We start from the raw sequence: 24,324 nt of genomic DNA, 5'->3' as shown, positions 1-24,324 counted from the left end.
CACAGTGGATGCCAATGGATAGCAATAAGTGGAAAGGAGTTATGTACAAAGACATATGTATTTAACATGTCATTTTTTAATATAATTCACAATATCTTACATAAAGGAAATATTACATTAGGTCTTTAAAATACAGAGGAAAACATTTGACAGTTCAGCAGGTCTAGGATATTGAAAAGGGCATTTTCAAACTGTTACACAGCATCAGTCTTCTCATATTCTGCACGGTAGTAATCATTTAGTGGAACAAGATGGAAGCTGAACGAATTCTAACCATAGTAATAGATTGGGATTCTAGAAATAGAATGATATTCTAATTCTATGATTGTAACAGGGTAACGCCATTGGAAGGTGATGAACAGTAAGAGACAGGCAGTAGTCTACTCTGTACACCATTCTCTGCCCCAAAATAGATTCACTACCTCATTGACATGTGCTACTCCTGGACTAGACCTAATCAGACTGAACAGTATACGTAGGTTAGATTTAGATGATATTGCCTTGACCTGCTGTGTGTAGTCAGCTGTGGTCTTATACGTTTCCCTAACATAAAGAGTTCTGTAAATAAACCATACAACAGACAGAATAAAGCTTTTTGAATTCATGAACTGCAGATAGCGTTGTTGGAGAGTGACAGTCGCACCATTCTCTGGATCTAGTTTGTAGTCTTAATTATAAAGTGCATCAAACAGAAAGAAGGGCCTTTAGATTCAGAAACATCAGACACAAAAACACGTTAGAAGTAGGGAAGTCACACTTGAGATAAGAGCTCAGGTAAACTATGACGTAATAATGTAGTAACACTAGTAGCCAGATTGAGTGATAAGTATTGCCTGCAAGGTCTAGTCTGGCATCCAGATTGGTAAATGCAGTGTTCAGACTGGTATAACCAGGCTATATGTCACTTTTGCTACCTAGGGGCAGAGGGCTGTCTGACTCGGTGACCATCTCCAGATACTCAACGTTTTATCAATGTTACTGTGACTGACAACAACAAAAAATACTTTTTGTTAATTTAGAGTGAAATAAATACACAAGGCACAAAAGCTCATAATTTCCCCATCTGCTTGTCGTGGAACGGAGCACTGTGGGGACATTTGAGTGGAGCTACTGTTTGCTTTAGCTACTAAACTCATGGTCCAGGTTAACCAACCAGTGTTTGAGGCCTTTCCACCTCCATTTTGGCCATTCTCTACTACCACATTCAGTTACAGGTAAAGGCTTTTTCGAGTATGAATAAGCAGTTGGAAAATACTGGTTGGGGCAAAACCAGGCCTAGGATTGAAGTTCAAGTGCACATTATTCTAGGGTAACTTCTGTGGCTCATTTGTGTCTATAATATCACTGACACTCATAGGTGGTATAATAAGCTCTCAATTTACACCAATTACAGTCTGATCAGATGTGAAGAAACAAAACTAAATAGCTAAAATTGCACAAATTATTGCTGCTTTGTGACTTGAACCCAGCCCAGTGATATAAGTACGTCCACCCAATGTGTCTGAAAGACACGGTCTGCCTGGCATCCATAGTACTGTAGGAAGTCTCATGGGGTAGTAGGGAGTTTTGAGTGACTTTCTTATTTGGATGCCGTATAGCTGCTCTTCTCTCCTGGCAGTGGACAGTGCTCCTGACACAGAAGGTAAAAAAAGAGGGAAGAACCCAGTGCTTTTGACTTACCTTGGTCAGGTAAACAAAAAACTAAAGTTCCTGTCTTTTTTTACTAAGCTGTAGTCCAAGTCCCCATTGTATAACTTAACATTGTTTTTCACTCATTTGTGCATTTTCATGAATACTACAGAGTAAACATTTTCATGTATTTTCAAATCTTCAACTTCAACCATGCTTTTCACAACGCAGACAGTCAGTATACTGAAAACAATTATCTATCTTTCTTTAAGAGCAAACCATTTTGACAATCAAGGCCGGCAGTGTTCCCAACCAACCAAGTGTCTTTTTTGGTCATCCAAGTGGCTGATCGTTTTTTGACAGAAGCTAAAAACTACACTGAACAAAAATATAAACGCAACATGTAAAGTGTTGGTCCAATGTTTCATGAGCTTAAGTAAAAGATTCAAAATCATTTCCATATGCACAAAATGCTTATTTCTCTCAAATTCTTGCCACAAATTTGTTTACATCCATGTTAGTGAGCATTTTTCCTTTGCCAAGATAATCCATCCACCTGACAGGTTTGGCATATCAAGAAGCTGATTAAACAGCATGATAATTACACAGGTGCACCTTGTGCTGGGGACAGTAAAAGGCCACTCTAAAATGTGCAGTTTTGTCACACAACACAATGCCACAGATGTCTCAAGTTTTGAGGGAACATACAGTTGGCATTCTGACTGCAGGAATGTCCACCAGAGCTGTTGCTGGAGAATGTAATGTTAATTTCTCTACCATAAGCTGGAAGTATCACAACCACAGACCACGTGTAACCACACCAGCCCAGGACCTCCACATCCGGCTTCTTCACCTGCAGAATCATCAGAGACCAGCCACCAGGACAGCTGATGAAACTGTGGCTTTGGACAACTGAAGAAATTCTGCACAAACAGTCAAAAACTCTCTCAGGGAAGCTCATTTGCATGCTTGTCCACACCAGGGTCTTGACCTAACTGCAGTTCGGCGTCGTAACTGACTTCAGTAGGCAAATGCTCACCTTCGATGGCCACTGGCACGCTGGAGAAGTATGCTCTTCACAGATTAATCCAGGTCTCAACTGTACCGGGCAGATGGCAGACGTGTGAGAGAGCGGTTTGCTGATGTCAACGTTGTGAACAGAGTGCTCTATTGTGGAGGTGGGGTTATGGTATGGGCAGGCATAAGCTACGGACAACGAACACAATTGCATTTTATCGATGGCAATTTGAATACACAGACATACTATTACGAGATCCTGAGGCCCATTGTCATCCCATTCATCCCCCGCCATCACCTCATGTTTCAGCATGATAATGCATGGCCCCAAGTCGCAAGGATCTGTACACAATTCAGCTGAAAATGTACCAGTTCTTCCATGGCATGCATACTCACCAGACATGTCACCCATTGAGCATGTTTGGGATGTTATGGATCAACGTGTACGACAGCGTGTTCCAGTTCCTGCCAATATCCAGCAACTTTGCACAGCCATTGAAGAGGAGTGGGACAACATTCCACAGGCCACAATCAACAGCCTGATCAACTCTATGCGAAGGAGATGTGTTGCTTTGCATGAGACAAATGGTGGTCACGTCAGATACTGGTTTTCTGATCCATGCCCCTACCTTTTTTTTAAAGGTATCTTTGACCAACAGATGCATGTCTGTATTCTCAGTCATGTGAAATCCATAGATTAGGGCCTAATTTATTTATTTTAATTGACTGATTTCCTCATTTGAACTGTAAAATCTTTGAAATTGTAGCACGTTGCTTTTATATTTTTGTTCAGTGTATATCTTCATACATTTCGTTACAATATGGTGCACTTGTAGTTTTTCTAAGAAAAAAGTGTTATCCTCATCATAACATGGAACCTCACAAGCCTCAGACAAACCCCATCCTAAAACTTCAGAAACAATTGGTCCACCAGAAGCATGATCATTTGTTTTTGCAGGAGTAGTACATCTATTTACACTGGTATCCCGCCAAAGAGTAAAACGGTGTTCCTCAGCGTTCAGTCTCAGGATCTGCCCTGGTTTGTGTTTATCATGATATTGGGGAGCGCGTTACGCCTCTTCCTCCACGGTCCCAGGTCACGGGTATACCTCTTGATCTGCCGGAACCACTGCTGCGTGCGGGATTTGTCAGATGCCCTGAAAACAAAGGCCTCCTTCCGTATATCCAGCACCTCAAAGGTGTCCTCACAGTCAGGGTCGGCCGACACTACACAGTTGGCCAGGCAGATGGGCTCCCTGAGCACAGTGAACTTGCCGCTGCTCTTGTCTTTGATGAGCACCAGCACACCATCCCAGACACCGTGCTCCTGCTGCTCCACCTTAGCCCCGCCATCTGTCGGAGACAGCCCCTCCCCAGGACGCTGTGTACGCACCATCAGCAGGCTCTGGACATTCTGGAACTTGAGGCCTTTACTGCCCTTCTTTACCCACTGTCCGTCTGCGGGCTGGGAAAGCTGCAGGGGCCCCTCCATGACGAAGCGTGTGTTCTCCCTGGCCCAGCCCACCGTCTTCATGGACATCTCCCGCATCTCAATGTTGATGACCTCGCGGTTCTTGCGGCTGTCGCGGCGAAAGGAACGCAGCGACCAGGTGAGTGTTCCTTCCTGCTTGGTCTTCATGTTGATGTGCTCCAGGTGTGACTCCACGCGGCTCTTGGCCTCTCGTAGGCGGGCGTGGTCCGGGTGGCACTCTGTGGTGGCCTTGTTGATGCGGCTCAGCAGGAGGGGGTACTTGGTGACCCTCTGGAGGGGAGCCATGAGGAATGACCGCAGGTTCATACGCCGCAGGGCTGTGTTGTCATTCTGGGAGACATCCAGGAAGATCCTGGGAGGAGAGGAGTGAGAGTGAGAGGGATGGAGGAAGGAAGAAAGAGAGAAAGTGAAAGAAGAGAGAGAGAAGGTAGGGAGAAAGAGCGAGGGAGGGAGAGAGAGAAAGAGAAAGAAAGGCAAAGAATGATATTATCATACTGTTTAATTGCGATTGTAGGCCAGAGGTTCTCAGACCTAATTCTAAATTTGAAAGAAGTGGGAATCACAACCCACTGGGCAAAAACTGTGGTTGAATCAACGTTGTTTCCACATCATTTCATCTTTTTTTTCACCCAACTTTTAATCTAAATCCAATGACATGGTGACATTTTTTGTTGATGTCACATTAGTTGACAACTCAACCATAAGGAAATCAAAGCTAGACGTTGAACAGACGTTTGTGCCCAGTGGGAAGACAAGGCAGGCTGAGTCATTATGGGTGAGATGTGATGTAGTTGGCTGTGTCTAAAAAAAGTTATGACTTCAGCACTGTTCTCAAAATAGGACCAGTTATGAATTAATCATAACCTTCCGTCTTTTCCATTAACAATAACACTGCGCAGTAGGAACTTAGGGTTCAAAGTTACTGTTCCAGTACTCAGAGCACAGAAGAGGGCAAGAGCACAGAGAATTCCTAAACAATACATTTTGTGTACATTTTATCTTAGTCTCGATCTTGAATTAGGAAAAATCTTTACCTGAGCAGTTCCTTCTCCTTCTCCAAGGTGTTGAGCATGTTGACAGAAGTGGACTGCTGCAGGCAGTATGTCTGGAAGGCTGGCAGCATGTTGACAAACTCCAGGAAAATCTCTCCAATGCACACTGTTAGGAGGTCCTCATCTCCCTGAAAGGGAACAACAACAATGACAATGATTCCATTGATCACTGTGTAACCACAACTCAAAATCAGAGCCATGAATGCAAGGATTTGCTGCCTATGAGATTGGCATCATTTTAAACATTTGTTGAGCTGACTGGTGCTCTAGGTTCGAAAGTGTCACCTCACCTGGTCAAAGGCCTGATCGATGCTGTCCTGCAGATGTTCAGTGAAGCGTTCGTTGACGTCTATGAGCTCCTGAACGTTGCTGAACACCACAGTCAGCTGTTCTGAGGTCAGCAGCCCGGCGCTCTGCATGGGACCGTAGAACTCCTCCTTGATGATCCTCAGGTCCTCCCCGTAGCTTGACTCCGTGTTCAGGAACTCCAAGATGGCTTCCTTCCTCTCTGTCCTCAGCTTGGAGCAGCGCTCACACATACCGGTACCCTCCCCGTCCGTCCGGGTCACCCCGTGCCCGTCTCTCTGGCCACAGTCTGGGCAGGGTCTTTGGGCCTCCCAGGCCCGAAGGGAGTTAGAGGGTCTCTTCCAGCCGCGAGCCAGACAGGGTCCAATCCCGCTGTCCACCCGTTCTACCTCTGCCCCTCCGCTGCTGTGTATTCTCCGGGTATCTTCGTCATCGTCGCGGTCGTCACACAGGCCCACCACGCCGCTGTCGGCACTGAGGCTGCTCACAGTGCTCCAGCGGTTATGCCCAGCCCTTGTCACGCCCAGAACCCCAAGACGCTCCTCCCCGCGGGGCTCAGAGCGCACCCGCACCGAGGCAGGTGCTATGGGACACACATGCACAGAAAGGAACACAGGTTAGACCAACTAATGTTTATAAACACACAATATGTCTATGGGCTAGATTCAAGTCACACGTCATTGTTAACAAGTGTACAGGAGGCCTCCCTATCTCCAATCAATCCCACATTGTTGTAACGCAAAATTTTTAAATGGATAACATGGTCAGATATGTCAAAAACAATCTTACCCCCACACCTCTAAGGCTTGACCCTTGTTCTAACAATAATGTCAGTAGTGTAAGGTCAACATTACTATGTAGCAGGGGTAGGCAACAAGATTCAGCCGCAGACCAATTTTTGTTGGAACACAATTCTAATAATTTATACACTGCAAATTGAATACAAGTTGTTTTTTTATTTAACTAGGCAAGTCAGTTGAGAGCAAATTATTATTTACAATGATGGGCTATCAGGGAACAGTGGGTTAACTGCCTTGTTCAGGGGCAGAACGGCAGATTTTTACCTTGTCAGCTCAGGGATTCAGTCCAGCAACCTTTCAGTTAACTAGTCCAACGCTCTAACCACTAGGCTACCTGCCGCCCCAAAAAGAGATTGTATTTGAAAATAACAATAATTTCATACCTTGATTACATTGAGACGCGATCACAAACCTTTTTTTATTTGTGGGAATACTTGGAAACAGATGTTCTAAAATAAACACATTTTTAGCTGAATTCCTGTTAGCAATAAGGGAATTAGGGAGTGAAAGGTCACAAACATTCTGAGAGTATGTTGTTATATAACTCGGCACAGCAGCCCTATCCTGAAGAGACAATACTTGTAGGCTCCTACTCTTCAAAACAGGCCCAATCTTAAAATGTCAGGGTAAGTTAGTGTAAGGGCCTCTAAAGATTGCCATCTAAAATCACATGCGATAGCTAGCTCCTTTACAGTGATTCAGCTGGCTGCCCTGAACACAATCTGAGGAAAACAGAGAGGGGGGCTGAGGCTCTAAATATGAGCCCAGTGATTCAGAATGTTTCAAAGGCAGAAAGACAGTCACACTGCAGTGTTGAGGTCCATAATGTAAAGCTGAGGCCAGCACTTTAGAGAGAGTAAGTGAGGTCATAGCCAAGAACAATAATGTTTGTGGCAGTGGAACTGTTTGGGCGTTTGGGCAGCCTGAGGTTGGGTTCATGTGGGTTTTGGTTTCTTAACTTGGCTCATTGTTAGACTGTAAAACATGGGCTCCATGCCAGACAAAGCCTCTGAGAAGACTGCCCAAACGGTAAGTAGGATGAGAAGGATGTGTGTGATTACTTTTTTGGGTAGTTTTGTGGAATGGTGCGTTGTCAGAGGAATTAACACACGAAGAGAGGCTTGTGTTAGGAAAGACTATTGGATAAAGAGGAAAATGTGTGATTATGATGAAGTTGGAGTGTTGATTTGATATGGGTTGGACAGGGATGTTTGATATGTGCTAGACAGGGATGTTTAATATGGGCTGAACAAGGATGTTTGAAATGGGCTGAACAGGGATGTTTGATATGGGCTAGACAGGGATGTTTGATATGGGCTAGACAGGGATGTTTGATATGGGCTGAACAGGGATGCTTGATATGGGCTAGAGAGGGATGTTTAATATGGGCTAGAAAGGGATGTTTGATATGGGCTAGACAGGGATGTTTGATATGGGCTGAACAGGGATGCTTGATATGGGCTAGACAGGGATGTTTGATATGGGCTAGACAGGGATGTTTCATATGGGCTGAACAGGGATGCTTGATATGGGCTAGAGAGGGATGTTTGATATGGGCTAGAGAGGGATGTTTGATATGGGCTGAACAGGGATGCTTGGTGATGCTTGGTGAGCTCCACTCACCACTGTCCCTGTCCCGACGCTGGCTGTGGAGGCATGCAGCTGCAGCGATCTTCATCTCCAGCTGTTTGCGCTTGGTTGCATCGGCCGGCATGGGGTCGCTGTAGTGGGGCCGGAGGCGGCACTCGCGCTGGGCCCTCACCGACTCGGCCGGCTCATAGGCTGCGTCTGAGCTGGAGCGCCTGCAGCCCAGGCCAGAGTTAAGCTGATTGGAGAAACACACCAGTCAATACACTGTACATGTCATCTGCTAGTGGCTGAAAGAGGCATGGTCAGTGTTGATAGAGAGAGGGAGACAGAGAGAGAGATGTAAGCGTCATGTGAGAGGCTATAGGAAGTGGGTTCACTGTATCATACACTCAGGGGCCTGAGAGAGCATTCTCTGTAGCATAGACTACCCCTGTTAATGGTGCCATCATGGGCTGAATTGCAACAGATATGAATCCATTCTGAACCTGATTGGTTTGACAAATGAAATGGTGTTTAATATCCTGAGACACAGACTGTACTTTAAACATGACAGCTTTGACTCTGAGAGTCTCTCAATGTTGCATGTACTCAGACCAACAGACAGACCGACAGAACAACAGACGGACAGACCGACAGACAGACTGCCTGACCGACCGACCAAGGGCACACATCTGTTTCCTTCACGGAATTACTTGGGAAGCCTTGGAATGGAATGGAATGGAATAGGAATTCTAGGGAATAGGAATGCAAGGGAAACCTTTGAGGTTGTAGAAAATATCCCAAATAGCAGAGACAACAGGACAAGTCTATCCTTTTTAGATAAACAATGGAATTTCCCAACAACACATGCTAGGTGCTGTTCAAGAATGGATTGGGTGGATTGCGTTGGTGTCTGTCAAATTATTCATGGTGGGCCTCAATATGGAACTATGGATCAGGTGAAAGGTCATCAGACTGACTCGTAACTGCTGAACCCTCACCCCTGACCCCTCAACTCTCTACAGACGCACATTCAGCATCATTAGGCGATTGACAGCATTGAGTGATAGCAGCTCATTGATTGACAGATCATAATTGATCGGCCCCCAAACTGCTAATGTCTAGATTCTGTGGTTCCTAGCATCAGCTTGATAAACAACAGATAGCTGCAGACCATTACATGATAAACAACATTGCTGTGGATAAAAGGGCATTGGGGTAAGTTTCCATATTCAAACAAAAAAGGGTATGGGAAATAAGACTCATAGCTAAGGCTCTAGTATCGCACAGAACAATTAATGACGCAGTTCGATGCAGGTACTAATGAATTGCGGTTTGCCATTGCTGAAAACATGCACAGCCATTCTCCATGCATTTAATAAACAGTGCATGCAACAGCAACAATGACTATGAGCAAAAAGCAATGGTGGCATATACAACGTTAGCATTCGTTCTCACCTATAGCATCCTTCCTCATACAAAATACATGACGGCCATAAACCCAACGACCCTGGCTATCGATGCTGCTGCTGTAACCTCAACCCCAGCAGAGGCTGAGACGTGTTGCTCGGATTATAGCAGAAATTAACACAATGCACCGACAGCTACTGACGGACGGCTAGCGTCTGGATAGCTGCGTTGTTTCACACAGAGAGGACCAGACAGACAGCCGAGCCAGCAGAGCAGCACAGCACAGCACACCACAAAGATTAGATGAAGAAGCCCAGTTAGTTACCACCATGAACCTGCTCTTCAATCCTCCCTCTCTGCTGACTCCTGTTCCCAGGCAGATGCAAAGCTGAGCTGAGCTGGGAGGAAGACGCTGAGGCTGAGGCTGGAGCTGCATACCTGCATGCCTGCAGTTGTCAGGGGCTCATCACATACATCTGCCTGCCTGCCTGGCTATGAATGTGTGTGTGTGTGTGTGTGTGTAGCCCGCCTGCCTGCCTGGATACGCAATCCCTCTATTCTGTTCTGTTCTTCCCTAACCATCCTCACATTCCCCTGTCTGTGTGCGTGCTTCAGCCCACTGCTATCCCCAGCATGTTGAGTGAGTGAGAGACAGAAAGAGAGAGAGAGAGAGAGAGGGAGAGATTCTCCTTACACATTCTGCAGCTAGTTCCTCTCCTCCTGCTCCTCCTGCTACAGGCTTGTCGCAAGACTCCGCTCCGCAGGCCGTCGTGGTTGTCATGGAAACAGCAGAGGAGTGACAGTCCGGTGGGGGAGCGGTGATGTCAGTGCTTTCGTCCTGGTCACCTGACAGCCTGACGGGGGCCTCCGCCGCTGCAATCTCTGCACTGCAGCTGGAGACGAGAAAGACGGGGGGAATAGGGAAAAAAGAGAGGAGAGAGAGAGAAAGGATAGAGATAAAGAAAGAGAGGGAGTGAGGGAGGGAGTGAGGGGAAGAGATGAGGGGTGTTAGAGATGGCAGAATGGCAGAGGATAGAATTATGATTCCTGGCACCTCTCTCCTCTCCTCCCACCATCCAAATCATTCAGTTTCATCAGACCTCCCCCTCCTCCTCCCTTCCCTTCCCTCTCTCCCTCTCCTTCCTCCTCCTCTCCACCCCTCCAGGGACCTCTCCCCCTCCTCTCCTTCTTCTCTCCCCAGCAGAGGGGCTCAGGGGCTGGGTAATTTGACTCATCAATTCCCAATAACACCTGAACTCCTGGACCACAGGGCAGGATGGCAAGATGCTGCCTCCCATCACTCTACATGCATCACACATCTGCCTCTGGTTCCTTTGTGTGCCGACCAGCCATACTCCGAGCATGTGTCAGCCGTGTGTGTGCGCACCCAGGGACATTGCCTGCTCCTGAGCTCTCTCCACATAGAAATGCATGTATGTGGGCATGCATACACACATACGCACACATGTACACACACACAGACAGTATGAACTAGCTGCTGAATGAACATTAGAACAGATCAGTCTGCCTTCCACAATCATGGTGTCCGTTCACGTCACATTGTGATTGACTGCACTATACAGACAATGGAGAAGAAAAATCACAATATCCTTCCCAAAGCTACATTTAAATGTATCTCTCCTGGCAAGAAAATAGCCTAGCTATTTGGCCAGGGATGTGAACTGTACCCTAGCAATTTGCAACATTCTACATTTTATTCATTTCCGTCAATCATCAGTGTGAAAGTCAATATTTACATCATGTTTGTGTATTTCAGGGATGTGGCAATTTTGACGGAACTCATGAGGGGCCGCAGTGGCTCGTGGGTCTGCGTACCCACATCCATACCCACTCCCCTCCTTGCAAGCAAAACATTATAGCAGCCCCCCTGTGACAGTGAAGAGGGGAAAAATATGTTTTAAAGTAAATTCCTTGCAATTCTACACATTTTGCCACAGGGCGTAGAGAAAATGTTGCCGTTTTAAAGCAAGTTTGCTGAATTTCTACACATTCTGCCATGGGGTGGAGATAAAAATGTGCAGTTTTACAGCTAATTTCCTGCAATTCTACACATTTTGCCATGGGGTGGAGAGAAATGTTTGCAGTTTTTAATATGATAACTGATGATCAATGGGCCCCAGACCAGTTGATAATTCGAACATGCTTACTACAAGTTTAGATACAGTACCTTCGGAAAGTATTCAGACCTTGACTTTTTCTACATTTTGTTACGTTACAGCCATATTCTAAAATAATTAAATTGTTTTTATAAATATTTTATTTATTTATCATCAATCTACACACAATAGCCCATAATGACATAGCAAAAACAGGATTTTAGACATTATTGCTAATTTACATATTATATATATAAAAAATGAAATATCACATATAAATAAGTATTCAGACCCTTTACTCAGTACTTTGTTGAAGGACCTTTGGCAGCGATTCCAGCTTTGCGTCTTCTTGGATATGACGCTACAATCTTGGCACACATGCATTTGGTGAGTTTCTCCCATTCATCTCTGCAGATCCTCTCAAGCTCTGTCAGGTTGGATGGGGAGCGTTGCTGCACAGGTGTTTTCAGGTTTCTCCAGGGATGTTCGGTCGGGTTCAAGTCCGAGACTTGTCCCAAAGCCACTCCTGCATTGTCTTGGCTGTGTGCTTGGGGTCGTTGTCCTGTTGGAAGGTGAACCTTCGCCCCAGTCTCAGGTCCTGAGCTCTCTGGAGCAGGTTTTCATCAAGGATCTCTCTGTACTTTGCTCCGTTCATCTTTGCTTAGATCCTGAATAGTCTCCCAGTCCCTGCCACTGAAAAACATCCCCACAGCATGATGCTGCCACCACCATGCTTCACCGAAGGATGGTGCCAGGATTCCTCCAGACGTGACGCTTGGCATTCAGTCCAAAGAGTTCAATCTTGGTTTCATCAGACCAGAGAATCTTGTTTCTCATGGACTGAGAGTGTTTAGGTGTCTTTTGGCAAACTCCAAGCGGGCTGTCATGTGAGGAGTGGGTCAGTCTGGCCACTCTACCATGAAGGCCTGATTGGTGGAGTGCTGCAGAGATGGTTGTCCTTCTGGAAGGTTCTTCCATCTCCACAGAGGAACTCTGGAGCTCTGTCAAAGTGACCATCGGGTTCTTGGTCACCTCCCTGACCAAGGCCCTACTCCCCTGATTGCCCAGTTTGGTCAGGAGGCCAGCTCTAGTCTCATAACAAAGGGTTTACTGAATAGTTATGTAAATGAGGTATTTCTGTTTTGCAAACAAACCTAAAAACCTGTTTTTCGCTTTGTTATTATGGGGTATTGTGTGTAGATTGCTGAGGCACTGTAGCTGGCCGCTAGACTAATTTAGCAATCTAAAAAATATTTGCTGACATGTGCCAACTGATTGACTGCTGATGCACAACCAAATTTCTAAATTGCGCCTTGTGTAATAATTATTCTAATTCTTCTGAGACCCCGACTGAGTCCCCCCCATTTAAAAAAAATTATATATATTTATATATTATTATTGGTCTACAAAAGAGGGGCTGGCCGCCAATTGCCCATTCGTGGTGTATTTGCATGGTCTTGTCATCTCACATCACGGCCCTACACTATTTCACAAACCCTGTCTCTCTAGTCCCATTTAACCTGCTGTACTGCCATCTATCTCTGGTCTGTCATGTAGAATAACATCTACTCTGTGAATTTGCATAATTTGTCCTCTTAATTGGTAGTTACACAACTCTGTGGTGTCCCTGTCTGAAGCCTCCCTCTCTAACTCAGAAAATCATTGCAGAAGGATTTGATGACAGGCACGAAGTTCGAAATTGAACAAACCCATCGTAGTTTAACCATGCCTGACAAGAATAGGCCCCCGAGAATGGTTCTCATCCGCTTCCTACGATCTACACCCCGGGACAAGGTACTTAAAGCGGCGCAATAAAAAAGTGGTGTTCAGTGGGAAGGCAGCCGGCTGGACCTGTCCAAGGAACTAGCAATGAAGAGGAAGACGTTTGCAATGGCGAAGAACCAACTACACGAGAAGAAAGTCAGGCATACACTGGCATTCCCAGTGACCCTGCTCTTTACTTGGAAGGGATTCTTTTCACGGACAATGTGGAGGCCGAGAGATTCTTGCTGGAGCAAGGTGTTTAGCCCAGATAAAGAAGACGAGACAAGGTACAGCCTATGTGTTTGTGGGATTCTGGGGAGTGTTGCTACAGTAATTTAGCCTTTCAAGCGTCTCACGGCCCATAAGGAATTTTGAGTTGAGACAGCAGGTTATCTTTTGCAGCATCAAAGACAGTTCTGTGGTGATTAACTCATCGAGAAGCAACGTTCCTAGTTGTTTTGTTTTATTTTGGGATTGGTTTTCTACGTTTATTTACACTGTTTTTTGTACAGCTGGAGCATATATAAAGTTATATAATGATGTTCATTAGAGTTGTCACGAGTGTTAAATGGGACACTTCACGCTCACAGGCTATAACTACTCAGCGCAAATATGGCTAATGGTTATGTAAACATAATCTCTTGGACTATAAATGGTTGTGGTAACCAAGAAGAGGAAACGATTGTAACATATTTCAAATCCAAACAGGCAGATATTGTGTTCATACAGGAATCATATTTAACAGATACAGAGGCACTGAAATTTAGAGTAGACTGGGTTGCAGAAGTTTATCATAGCTAATTTAATTCCAAACAAAATGGGGTGATTATTCTGATTAACAAAATAGTTAATTTTGTAATTTTGAAGCAACACTCTGATGAATTTGGCAGGTGTATCTGCATTGAGGCTCTAATAAATGGGATTAAGGTAGTATTATGCAACATAAAATAAGGAGTATCCAGATTATGAGGTCAACTGTACTGGGAAATATGGAGGGGCAGATCGTCCTTGCTGGAGACTTTAACCAAGTAATGGACAATATGATTGATAGAAGTAAATGTACAAGTAACTCCACGCCAAAGGATAGACTTGCAATACTTATGCTAGTAGAAGATATGGGCCTTAGAGACATATGGAGATTAGTCCATCCTAATGATAGAGAATATACTTTCTTCTCTCACTGTCATAACACACTCCAGAATAGATTTCTTCTTGATATCTAATTTCATGGTTAATAATGTGATTGATTGCAAGATTGGGCCCGTTGCCCTCACATATCATGTAATAGTAGTGTTACATGTTGATTTAAACTCCGAAAATGTGAGGAAGGGTAGATTTAGCCTCAACACCATTCTATTACAAGATGAGATATTTACTCAAACACAAGCAGATGATCTTAGATCCTTTTTGAAATCAACATAGGGTCAACTGAAAAGGTTTCCACAGTAATGGAAACCTCTAAAGCATATATTTGAGGGAAAAGAATAGCACATGAGTCCAAAAAAGAAGAGAGAACAATATGACAAATTAACTAAATACTTTTTTGTGGGAAAAGAAAAAACCCAGGATTAATATGAAGAAGGTGTGCTCACCAAGGGATGTAGGAGGCTTGGCTTTACCATATGTTCAATTGTACAATTTATCATTTGAAATGGCTAAATTTGCGAAGCATTGGGGCAAAAGGGATGCTGGCTTGGATTGGATAAAAATAGAGTTTGAACTAAGTTATATTTTCACCTCTATTGATACTCTGTCACATAGTCTTAGAGGGGAGAGGTTTGTTGAAACTCCCAACACAATTTTGTTACACTCAAAAGAGGTGTGGAGAACAGTACACAAGATATGTGGAATATCACATCTAAAACAAGGATACTCATCATTGTGGCACAATCCTAGGCTTACAGATAGGAAAGAAGTCTGTGTACTGGAAACAGTGGCTAATGAAAGGAATTAATACTATAGCTGATCTGTACAGTGAAGATGTTTTAATGTCATACTCAGATTTGGTACAAAAATATGATGTCAGAGACAAGGGACATTTCTGGAAATATTTACAATTGAGAGAATGTTTGTTAACCAGCTATCAACAACATCCAGGAAAGAACCCAATAGCTGAGTATTTGGAATTACCCAAACATAAAGCAGCCATTTTTTCCTCAATATTTAGTCATCTGCAGAGCAAAGACTGTAAAAACCTCAATATGGCAAACTGACCTGAAGTGGGAAATTGAGGATGATACCTGGTTGAAGATCTTGTCCAGCTCAGGGAGGAACATAAGGGAAGCCAGGGGAAAACGTACTCAATATAAGATACTACATAGGTTTTATTGGACCCCAACAAGGCTTCATAAGATGTGGCTGACCAACAGTTCTTTGTATTGGAAATGCCAAAAAGACACTGGGACATTTTTACACGCAATGTGGGAATGTACATTAGTGCTACCTTTCTGGAAGGATGTTTTGAAATAGCTGGAGGAATGGTTGGGGTTAACAATTCCAGTTTCACTGAGAATATGTCTCTTAGGTGATAGAACAGAGTTACCTAATGTAACAAAGGAGGAATTTGCACTGATCACTGTTGGTATGGTTACAGCAGCAAGAGTAAGGTTCATGACACTCCTATTCTGAAACAGTGGATAGAATCAATGTTGGAGGTCGCATCTTATGAACAAATACTTGCTAGGATCACTGGTAGAAACAACAATTCTAGAAGCTGGATGCGTTTTACTTGTCATGTTTCTAAGACTGGGAGGTGATTACTTATGCTTGTGAACCCATTTAGTTCACTATTGTAGCTTGTGAGATACTGTTTGACTGTGTGCTATGTTGGAGGATATGTCTGGATGTCAGGCTCAATGTTTTTATGCTTTACAATGTTTTTTTATTTGTTTGTTTGTTTGTGGAAAAAATGAAAGAAAAAAAAAACATTTAAAAAAAGAGTCAATTTATCCGTGATCCAAAAATATGGTTGAAGGCTTCGTGTGATGCAATTGTGGAGCCTCTGGAGGCACGCAGAGGCCAAATCAAGCTCTGTACCGCATCACCGTGTGCCTCTCAAATGCTGTAACAATGCGGAGGGCTCCGTATAGCTCCACATTGACATGATTGGTTTATGGTAGGTGGGGGCGGTACATCCTATATAAACACAAACTCACTTCCTTGACAACTTCCTTCACAACAGCTCTGCTCTGCTAAGCGCAATAAGTATGAAAGCCCTGACGTCTGAGGAGGCTGCATCGCAGTTAAAACTGTACGGCCACTTCAGACTTCAGATTGACCACACAGTGCCTTTAATATGCGCTCCTCCGGCGTGCAGGCAAAATAGATCACGCTGCAGGCAGGATAGAGAAAAAAATACATGTTTAAAATTGGTAATTGATCGTATGGTGCAAGAATGAATGCAGTTAATTGATTATTGAATGTTATGACGGACATAGCTTTGTAGAGCCAAAACATACACAACCTCTGCTCAGCAAACTCGAACTCGAGAACGAACCGTTTGGGGTACTGCAGTTCGCAATTGATATTGTGCTTATCAATCACCCTCACCGCAGTCAAGCAATGCATTCCGCCAGGAGTCGTTCACAATCTAGTCCGGTTGCGGCCACAACTAGACCTTGTTTCAAATGTACCAATAAATTATTGTATTTGTATGCCTCGTAATGAACAAATGTACATTGTTTAAATCACTCTTTTACTACAAGTCTCAGTTACAAATAACAGCTCCAATAAGCCCCTTAAAGCCAATGTATGCTTGATCTGGAATGGAGTCGGAGGCTCTGTATGGAAGGGGTGACACAATTGCCGAGCATCCAGAGGCATTAAGAGGTCAACATGAGCTCCGTACTTTGAACATGCAGCGCCTTTTATGTTGAATGAGGTGAACGAGAGGCTTGTAGAATCATGACTGTTTTGAGTTCATCGTTCGCCGGTAGTGGGTCCTGCGTGCTCTGGACATTACTGTCTCAAATGAATGAACGAAGGATTCGTTCTTTTGACTGAACGAGTTGAAAAGATCAGAGTCAGTAAAAAGAGACGAACTTCCCATCAGTAACACACACCGGCGCATGCACGCACACACGAACACACGCACACACACACCAACTGGCCTACACACTAGCAACACTCACTAGCATTTGCTAAAGTTTTGAAGTCTTTAAAATGCAACAAAGCAAACTCTTTATCTTCAGACGATGCAGGTGCCATGGGCATAAAATGAATAATTAATATGGCCCTTCTTTAGGGATGTGTCCCAAATGGCACCCTATTCCCTATATAGAACATTATTCCCATATGGCTCTGGTCAAAAGTAGTGCACTATGTAGGGCAGGGGTCCCCAATTACATTCAACATAGTTACAAATAATTTGTACAGTGCAAACTGACCTCAAGAATCCCAAACAGATTTAGCATTTGAAATTGTAAACCTGGATTACATTGGAATATGTTCACATATGCCACTCTGTTTATGTGTGAACATTTGTGAGAACAGATTCCTAAATTAAAATCACTCTTGAGATGATTTCTTGGTGATTTTACAGTCCAATAAAATCACCTGCGGGCTGAATTTGGCATGCGGGCCGCCTATTAGGGAACCCTGATGTGGGGAATATTGCCAGAAAGAGGCAATAAAACCAGAGGCTGGTGCGTATCCTTCCTTCCAGCTGGAATAACTTTCATTAAAACCTTTCCTTCCAACTATTACCTGTCAGCCTGTAGATGATTCATGTGGGGTAATAACCTGAAACGTAATTTATTAGCTCATGGACTGTGTATGATATATTACCTCTCTCTGCCTGCGGTACACTGTGCTATTGAAATTAGTATATAGTCGCTCCAGCCATATCATGTTTGTTCATAAGGAATCCATACTGTATATTCTAAACATGGATGGTGACTCTGTAATCTCTCTGTTAATGTCTTTGTGAGGAAAATGTGAGGAAAAAAACAACACACCACAACCTAACCTGTGTATTTGTCATGAGGAGAGAGCGAGAGCAACCACATCTTAATGCACACTAAGCACACCCAAGAGCACTGTTCTAGAACATCCCACCATTAATAGATTCCTGCTCCACCATCCCATCAGGTGTAAACTCCAGTATTGTAATTGCCTGGTGAAAAACCCATCAGACTAGCCACAGTTCGATAGCCATCGTGATCGTAAGTCTGCATGGGACACAGACGAGCGCAAACACAAGACTTGTTTAATGGAGCTGAGGGAAACAGAGTCGTTAAAACTAGACCCTTGGGGTGCACGCATAACAATAGAAAATGATTCATTTTGAATAACCAACTTTATACTATTACAATATTCACAAAGATCACGGATATGTAACAGAGGTCATATTAAAACCCATTAAGAATACATTTTGTGTTAGAATATGAACATACTGTATATTAGTAAAATTTCCTACATACATGTGTTAATACACTTGGTAAAAGCTACCTCATCAATTCTAGGAATTCCTAGCATGGGGATCAAAAACTAATAAACCTCCCTCGGTCCCTTGTCCTCTGGTCCCTCTGTCCCATGTCCAACATGTGTAAGGAGTGTAGTATTTGAATGTACAGTACGTCACATAGCTTTCCTATCTGGTGAACACACCACCTATATAATATATCTTCTGTGGTATCATGCAGTTCAGTCCGCAGTCTGTATCATCCATCATCACCTCTATAGTACTCTCTGAGAGAGGAGGGACACAGTGATATCTATGGGTGGGAAAAAGCACAGAGGAGAACCCTGACTTTGACTGTCAGGGAGACAGCCATTTGTGACATGAGAGAGAGAGAAGAATACAAGGCTATCCATTTCTCTCATGGTCACCACTGACACGTACAGTCCTATAACTCTTCTCGAGTCCACTGCATCTTGTCCTGAGACATGGTTGTAGAATCCTATCCCAGTGAGCAAAACTGGTCGAAAATATGTAATTTAAACAATTTTTGTCAATGAAATTAGGTGTTTTCAACCAGTAATGTTCACTGGGTATGGCTGTTAGATAACATAGGAGTCTACAGCCATGTCTCAGGGAAAGTGTTTCCCATGTCTGAGGCTACATGTGCCTGTCTGAGTCGAATGTTGTGTGCTGGCCTGGGTGATGCCAGGTTGTAAGCCTATGAACAATGCCAAAGCAGACTGAAGTCTGTGGGCCCAATGCGGGCTAAAATATTGGCCCTATGTAGGCTGCCAAGATTGGGCCAATGAGCCTTTGCTCATCGGCTCCACGTTGGCCCCCAAGGCATTTGCCCAGTGTGGCCAGCCCATATCTGGTGAAGGCAGCACTCAGTTTGCCTGAAATATACCCATCTTTTCCCAGCAAACATGCCCACATTGGCACGATGTGAGACCAATGCACGCTAAAATATTGGCCCCATGTAGGCTGCCCACATTGGGACGATGCCCTTTTTCTATTTAATATGAATTAATTTAATACATTTATTACAGTTTAATTCAATGCATGAATTGCATTATTTTCAAGCCTTAAAGGGAACATGATAGAGTGTATCAGAAAGACAACAAAGTTGTTACTATCATACAGTGGGGAGAGTAGTATTTGATACACTGCCGATTTTGCCGATTTTCCTACTTACAAAGCATGTAGAGGTCTGTAATTTTTATCATAGGTACACTTAAACTGTGAGAGACGGAATCTTAAACAAAAATCCAGAAAATCACATTGTATGACTTTTAAGTAATTAATTTGCATTTTATTGCATGACATAAGTATTTGATCACCTACCAACCAGTAAGAATTCCGGCTCTCACAGACCTGTTCGTTTTTCTTTAAGAAGCCCTCCTGTTCTCCACTCATTACCTGTATTAACTGCACCTGTTTGAACTCGTTACCTGTATAAAAGACACCTGTCCACACACTCAATCAAACAGACTCCAACCTCTCCACAATGGCCAAGACCAGAGAGCTGTGTAAGGACATCAGGGTTAAATTGTAGACCTGCACAAGGCTGGGATGGGCTACAGGACAATAGGCAAGCACTGTTGGTGCAATTATTAGAAAATGGAAGAAGTTCAAGATGACGGTCAATCACCCTCGGTCTGGGGCTCCATGCAAGATCTCACCTCGTGGGGCATCATTGATCATGAGGAAGGTGAGGGATCAGCCTAGAACTACACGGCAGGACCTGGTCAATGACCTGAAGAGAGCTGGGACCACAGTCTCAAAGAAAACCATTAGTAACACACTACGCCGTCATGGATTAAAATCCTGCAGCGCACGCAAGGTCCACCTGCTCAAGCCAGCGCATGTCCAGGCCTGTCTGAAGTTTGCCGATGACCATCTGGATGATCCAGAGGAGGAATGTGGTCTGATGAGACAAAAATAGAGCTTTTTGGTCTAAACTCCACTTGCCATGTTTGGAGGAAGAAGAAGAATGAGTACAACCCCAAGAACACCATGCCAACCGTGAAGCATGGAGGTGGGATCATTATTCTTTGGGGATGCTTTTCTGCAAAGGGGACAGGACGACTGCACCGTATTGAGGGGAGGATGGATGGGGCCATGTATCGCAAGATCTTGGCCAACAACCTCCTTCCCTCAGTAAGAGCATTGAAGATGGGTTGTGGCTGGGCTACTAAGGAGTGGCTCCGTAAGAAGCATCTCAAGGTCCTGGAGTGGCCTAGCCAGTCTCCAGACCTGAACCCAATAGAAAATCTTTGGAGGGGGCTGAAAGTCTGTATTGCCCAGCGACAGCCAAGAAACCTGAAGGATCTGGAGAAGGTCTGTATGGAGGAGTGGGCCAAAATCCCTGCTGCAGTGTGTGCAAACCTGGTCAAGAACTACAGGAAACTCTGTAATTGCAAACAGGTTTCTGTACCAAATATTAAATTCTGCTTTTCTGATGTATCAAATACTTATGTCATGCAATAAAATGCAAATTAATTACTTAAAAATCATACAATGTGATTTTCTGGATTTTTGTTTTAGATTCCGTCTCTCACAGTTGAAGTGTACCTATGATAAAAATGACAGACCTCTACATGCTTTGTAAGTAGGAAAACCTGCAAAATCGGCAGTGTATCAAATACTTGTTCTCCCCACTGTATATGTATACTAAACAAAAATATAAACGCAACATGTAAAGTGTTGGTCCCATGTTTCATGAGCTGAAATAAAAGATCCCAGAAATGTTTCAAACGCACAAAAAGCATATTTCTCTCCAATTTTGTGCACAAATTTGTTTACATCCCTGTAAGTGAGCATTTCTCCTTTGCTATGATAATCCATCCACCTGACACGTGTGGCATATCAGGAAGCTGATTAAACAGCATGATCATTACCCAGATGCACCTTTGTGCTGGGGACAATAAAAGGCCACTGTAAAATGTGCAGTTTGGTGACACAACACAATGCCACAGATGTCTAAAGTTTTGAGGGAGCGTGCAATTGGCATGCTGACTGCAGGAATGTCCACCATAGCTGTTGCCAGATAATTTAATGTTAATTTCTCTGTCATAAGCCGCCTCCAACATCGTTCTAGAGAATTTGGCTGTACATCCAACCGGCCTCATAACCGCTGACCACATGTAACCACGCCAGCCCAGGGCCTCTACATCTGGCTTCTTCACCTGTGGGATTGTCTGAGACCAGCCACCCGGACAGCTGGTGATACTGAGGATTCTTCCTGTCTGTAATAATGCTCTTTTGTGGGGAAAACTCATTCTGATTGGCTGGGCCTGGCTTCCCAGTGGGTGGGCTTATGTCCTCCCTGGCCCACCCATGGCTTCACCACTGCCCAGTCATGTGAAATCCATAGATTAGGGCCTAATGAATTTATTTCAATTGACTGATTTCCTTATACGAACTGTAACTCAGTAAAATCATTGAAATGGTTGCATGGTGCGTTAATATTTCTGTTCAGTATATTTTTTACAAGAGAAAATGTTAAGTTTCTCACATATCACATGCACTTATTTAAGTATTTTTAAAGACTATAATTGGTAGTGTACAAGCTAAAGAAAAATTGGGCATCACACAACAGAACACTTAAACAGTTAGAGCAAACTCAGTAACGGTTGCACAAAAAGAACTGTGTGCATTCCACGCTCCCAACTATTCTAATGAGCCCCCGCCTCTAGCTTGGCATGGTGTGGGCTAGCCCCTGTTGGGATGGCCCGTGTTGGGCTGGTGTGGGCTAGCCTGTGTTGGGCTCTGATGTGGGCTTGTTGTGGGCTAACCCGTGCCCACCTTGCCCACCGAATACCCACATGGGCCAATGGGGTCATGTTTGCTGGGACCCATGAGATTCAATTTAGCCATCAAAGAGCTTTACAAGATTTCAAAACAAGCTTTTTGTCAAAAGTATGTTCATCTTAAATGAAGGCTACACAGATTGACAAACTACTAAATAAATGGATTTTCTAGTTAATCCTTTCTTTACATGGCTAAGGTCCAATATTGCATTTCATTTAGAATTGTACCTTTCATCTGAGTATGCATATAACTTCCACAAAGTAGGGCAAGATAACGAGTCAAACTGAGATAGATAAACAGCTCATTACTGTACAATATTAGGCAATACTGAAGCCCATTGATGATCGTGTTGATCATGACAACTACCCCTAACTCTACCTTCTTACTAACCTCTTCTTGATGAGGTCCAGGGCTGATCCGATAAAGCCATCCTTCATCTTGTAGATCTTGGCTCCGTAGCTGGAGAGATCAGTCCTGTCCAGGAGCAGGGCTGGGCAGCAGCTGGAGGGGCCCTCAGCACTCTCCCTGCGTGGAGGAGGGAAGGGGACTAAGGAGGCCCCCGGCACACTGATCTCCACACTGGGGCTGCTGACTTGGGCCTGGGCATGGTCCATGGTCCCCTGCCCCTGCGTCTGACTGGAGGGCTGGAGGGGAGAGCGGGGAGTAGGGCCGGTACATATAGCCATGGTAGAGACTGTGGTCTGAATGCTGGTTGTTGGCTGGGGAGTGGGTCCGGTAAAGATGAGAGTGGCTGAGTTAGTAGCACTGGCTGTGGGAGCTGGCGCAACCACCATCACCCTCTCCTCTGCTCTTAAGTCTGGATGACAGGGTGGTGGAGCCCCAGGGGAGCTGTCACTCTGCCTGGCCTCTCCACTGCTTGTCCCCTCACAGCTCCCCATCTCTTCTATCTCTCCACTGCCTATCCTCTCACTGCTCTCCCTCTCCTCCTCCTTCAGTCCCACAGTGGGAGACTGAGAGTCTCTCCTTCCCAATAGAGCTGTCTGAGTCTTACAGTCTCTGCCCGTCCCTGGGGTCTGACTGCCAGTACCAGGCTCTGGCTGTTGGTCTATTGAAGCTGTTACTGTAGTGACATTACCCTGGCTCTCTGTCTGACCACCCTCTCCCTCTCTCTGCCTCATTCTCTTAAACTCCTCAAAGGTGGGGATGTGCAGGCGGCCCATGGGGGGTTTCTTGCGTTCGGCTATTATCTCTGCACAACTCCCAGCGACAGAGATGGACTCGGTGGTGTAGGACTTGGTCATGTCCGGGGTCTGAGGGGTCTCAGGGGAGGCGTGGAGGGTCAGGTTTGGGGTGCTGTTCTGCCGGCGGAGCTGCAGGCGTCTCAGAACCTCTTTCTTGATTTCCTCAGGGCTGGTGATGCGCCGGACACACAGGGGTTTCCCAACGTACCCCTGGTAGGGCGATGAGTCCCTCTCTGAGCACCCCCCCAGGATGGGAGTGGTACTGCCTGGGGTTATCTGCGGTCGAAGAGGCTTTAGGGGTTCTGCTGCTGCCCGGGCACTCTGGAGGCGGAGCTTCTCCCTTAACCCCTTCCTGGCGGTGGTGGTAGCGTTCACCCCCCAGTCATCCACGCCGGGGAACAGCCACTGGGGGAAGAGGGGCAGATCCTTCCTCCCCAGACCCCCTAGACCTCCCCCCAGACGAGCATTGGGGTAGAAGGCAAGGGTCTCAGGACTGTAGCCCTGGGGCCCTGTCCCCACCGGGGGCCCATCGTACCAGTGGCTGGTGGCAGTGCAGCGGAAGATGAACTCACTGTCCATGCTGCCCCTGTGGGGGGCGCTATAGGGGGAGGAATAGAGACCTGGTTCAGACACAGAATTACTCCAGTTCAGGTTCTCCATGCTGCGGTAGAGTCTAGTCCCGCTGTCTGGGTTAATGTTCACACAGGGCCCTGCGTGGTCCGGCTCCAGGCCTAACCCTGACCCTAACCCCA

At 44.9% G+C, this 24,324-nt stretch overlaps 1 protein-coding gene across 2 annotated transcripts in view; it reads right to left on the bottom strand.

Moving 5' to 3' along the window:
• Positions 1–56: 56 nt before the first annotated feature.
• The window catches only part of LOC109868082 (uncharacterized), a 68,690-nt gene continuing 44,422 nt past the window's right edge, over positions 57–24,324 (bottom strand). For both annotated transcript variants that reach the window (XM_020457505.2, XM_020457514.2), the window contains exons 3-8: positions 22,761–24,324; positions 9,970–10,168; positions 7,920–8,121; positions 5,481–6,079; positions 5,173–5,318; positions 57–4,490 (exon numbers count right to left, since the gene is read on the bottom strand). The exon at positions 22,761–24,324 is cut by the window's right edge and continues 364 nt beyond it. In XM_020457505.2, coding sequence (XP_020313094.1) covers positions 3,671–4,490; positions 5,173–5,318; positions 5,481–6,079; positions 7,920–8,121; positions 9,970–10,168; positions 22,761–24,324 — 3,530 coding nt within the window. In that variant the 3' untranslated portion in view covers positions 57–3,670. The remainder of the gene's footprint in view (positions 4,491–5,172; positions 5,319–5,480; positions 6,080–7,919; positions 8,122–9,969; positions 10,169–22,760) is intronic.

Source organism: Oncorhynchus kisutch, linkage group LG2 (assembly GCF_002021735.2).
Source record: "Oncorhynchus kisutch isolate 150728-3 linkage group LG2, Okis_V2, whole genome shotgun sequence".
Classification (NCBI taxonomy): Eukaryota; Metazoa; Chordata; class Actinopteri; order Salmoniformes; family Salmonidae; genus Oncorhynchus; species Oncorhynchus kisutch.
Note: the sequence above shows the minus strand (reverse complement) of the source record. Positions and strands in the feature narration are given on the sequence as shown.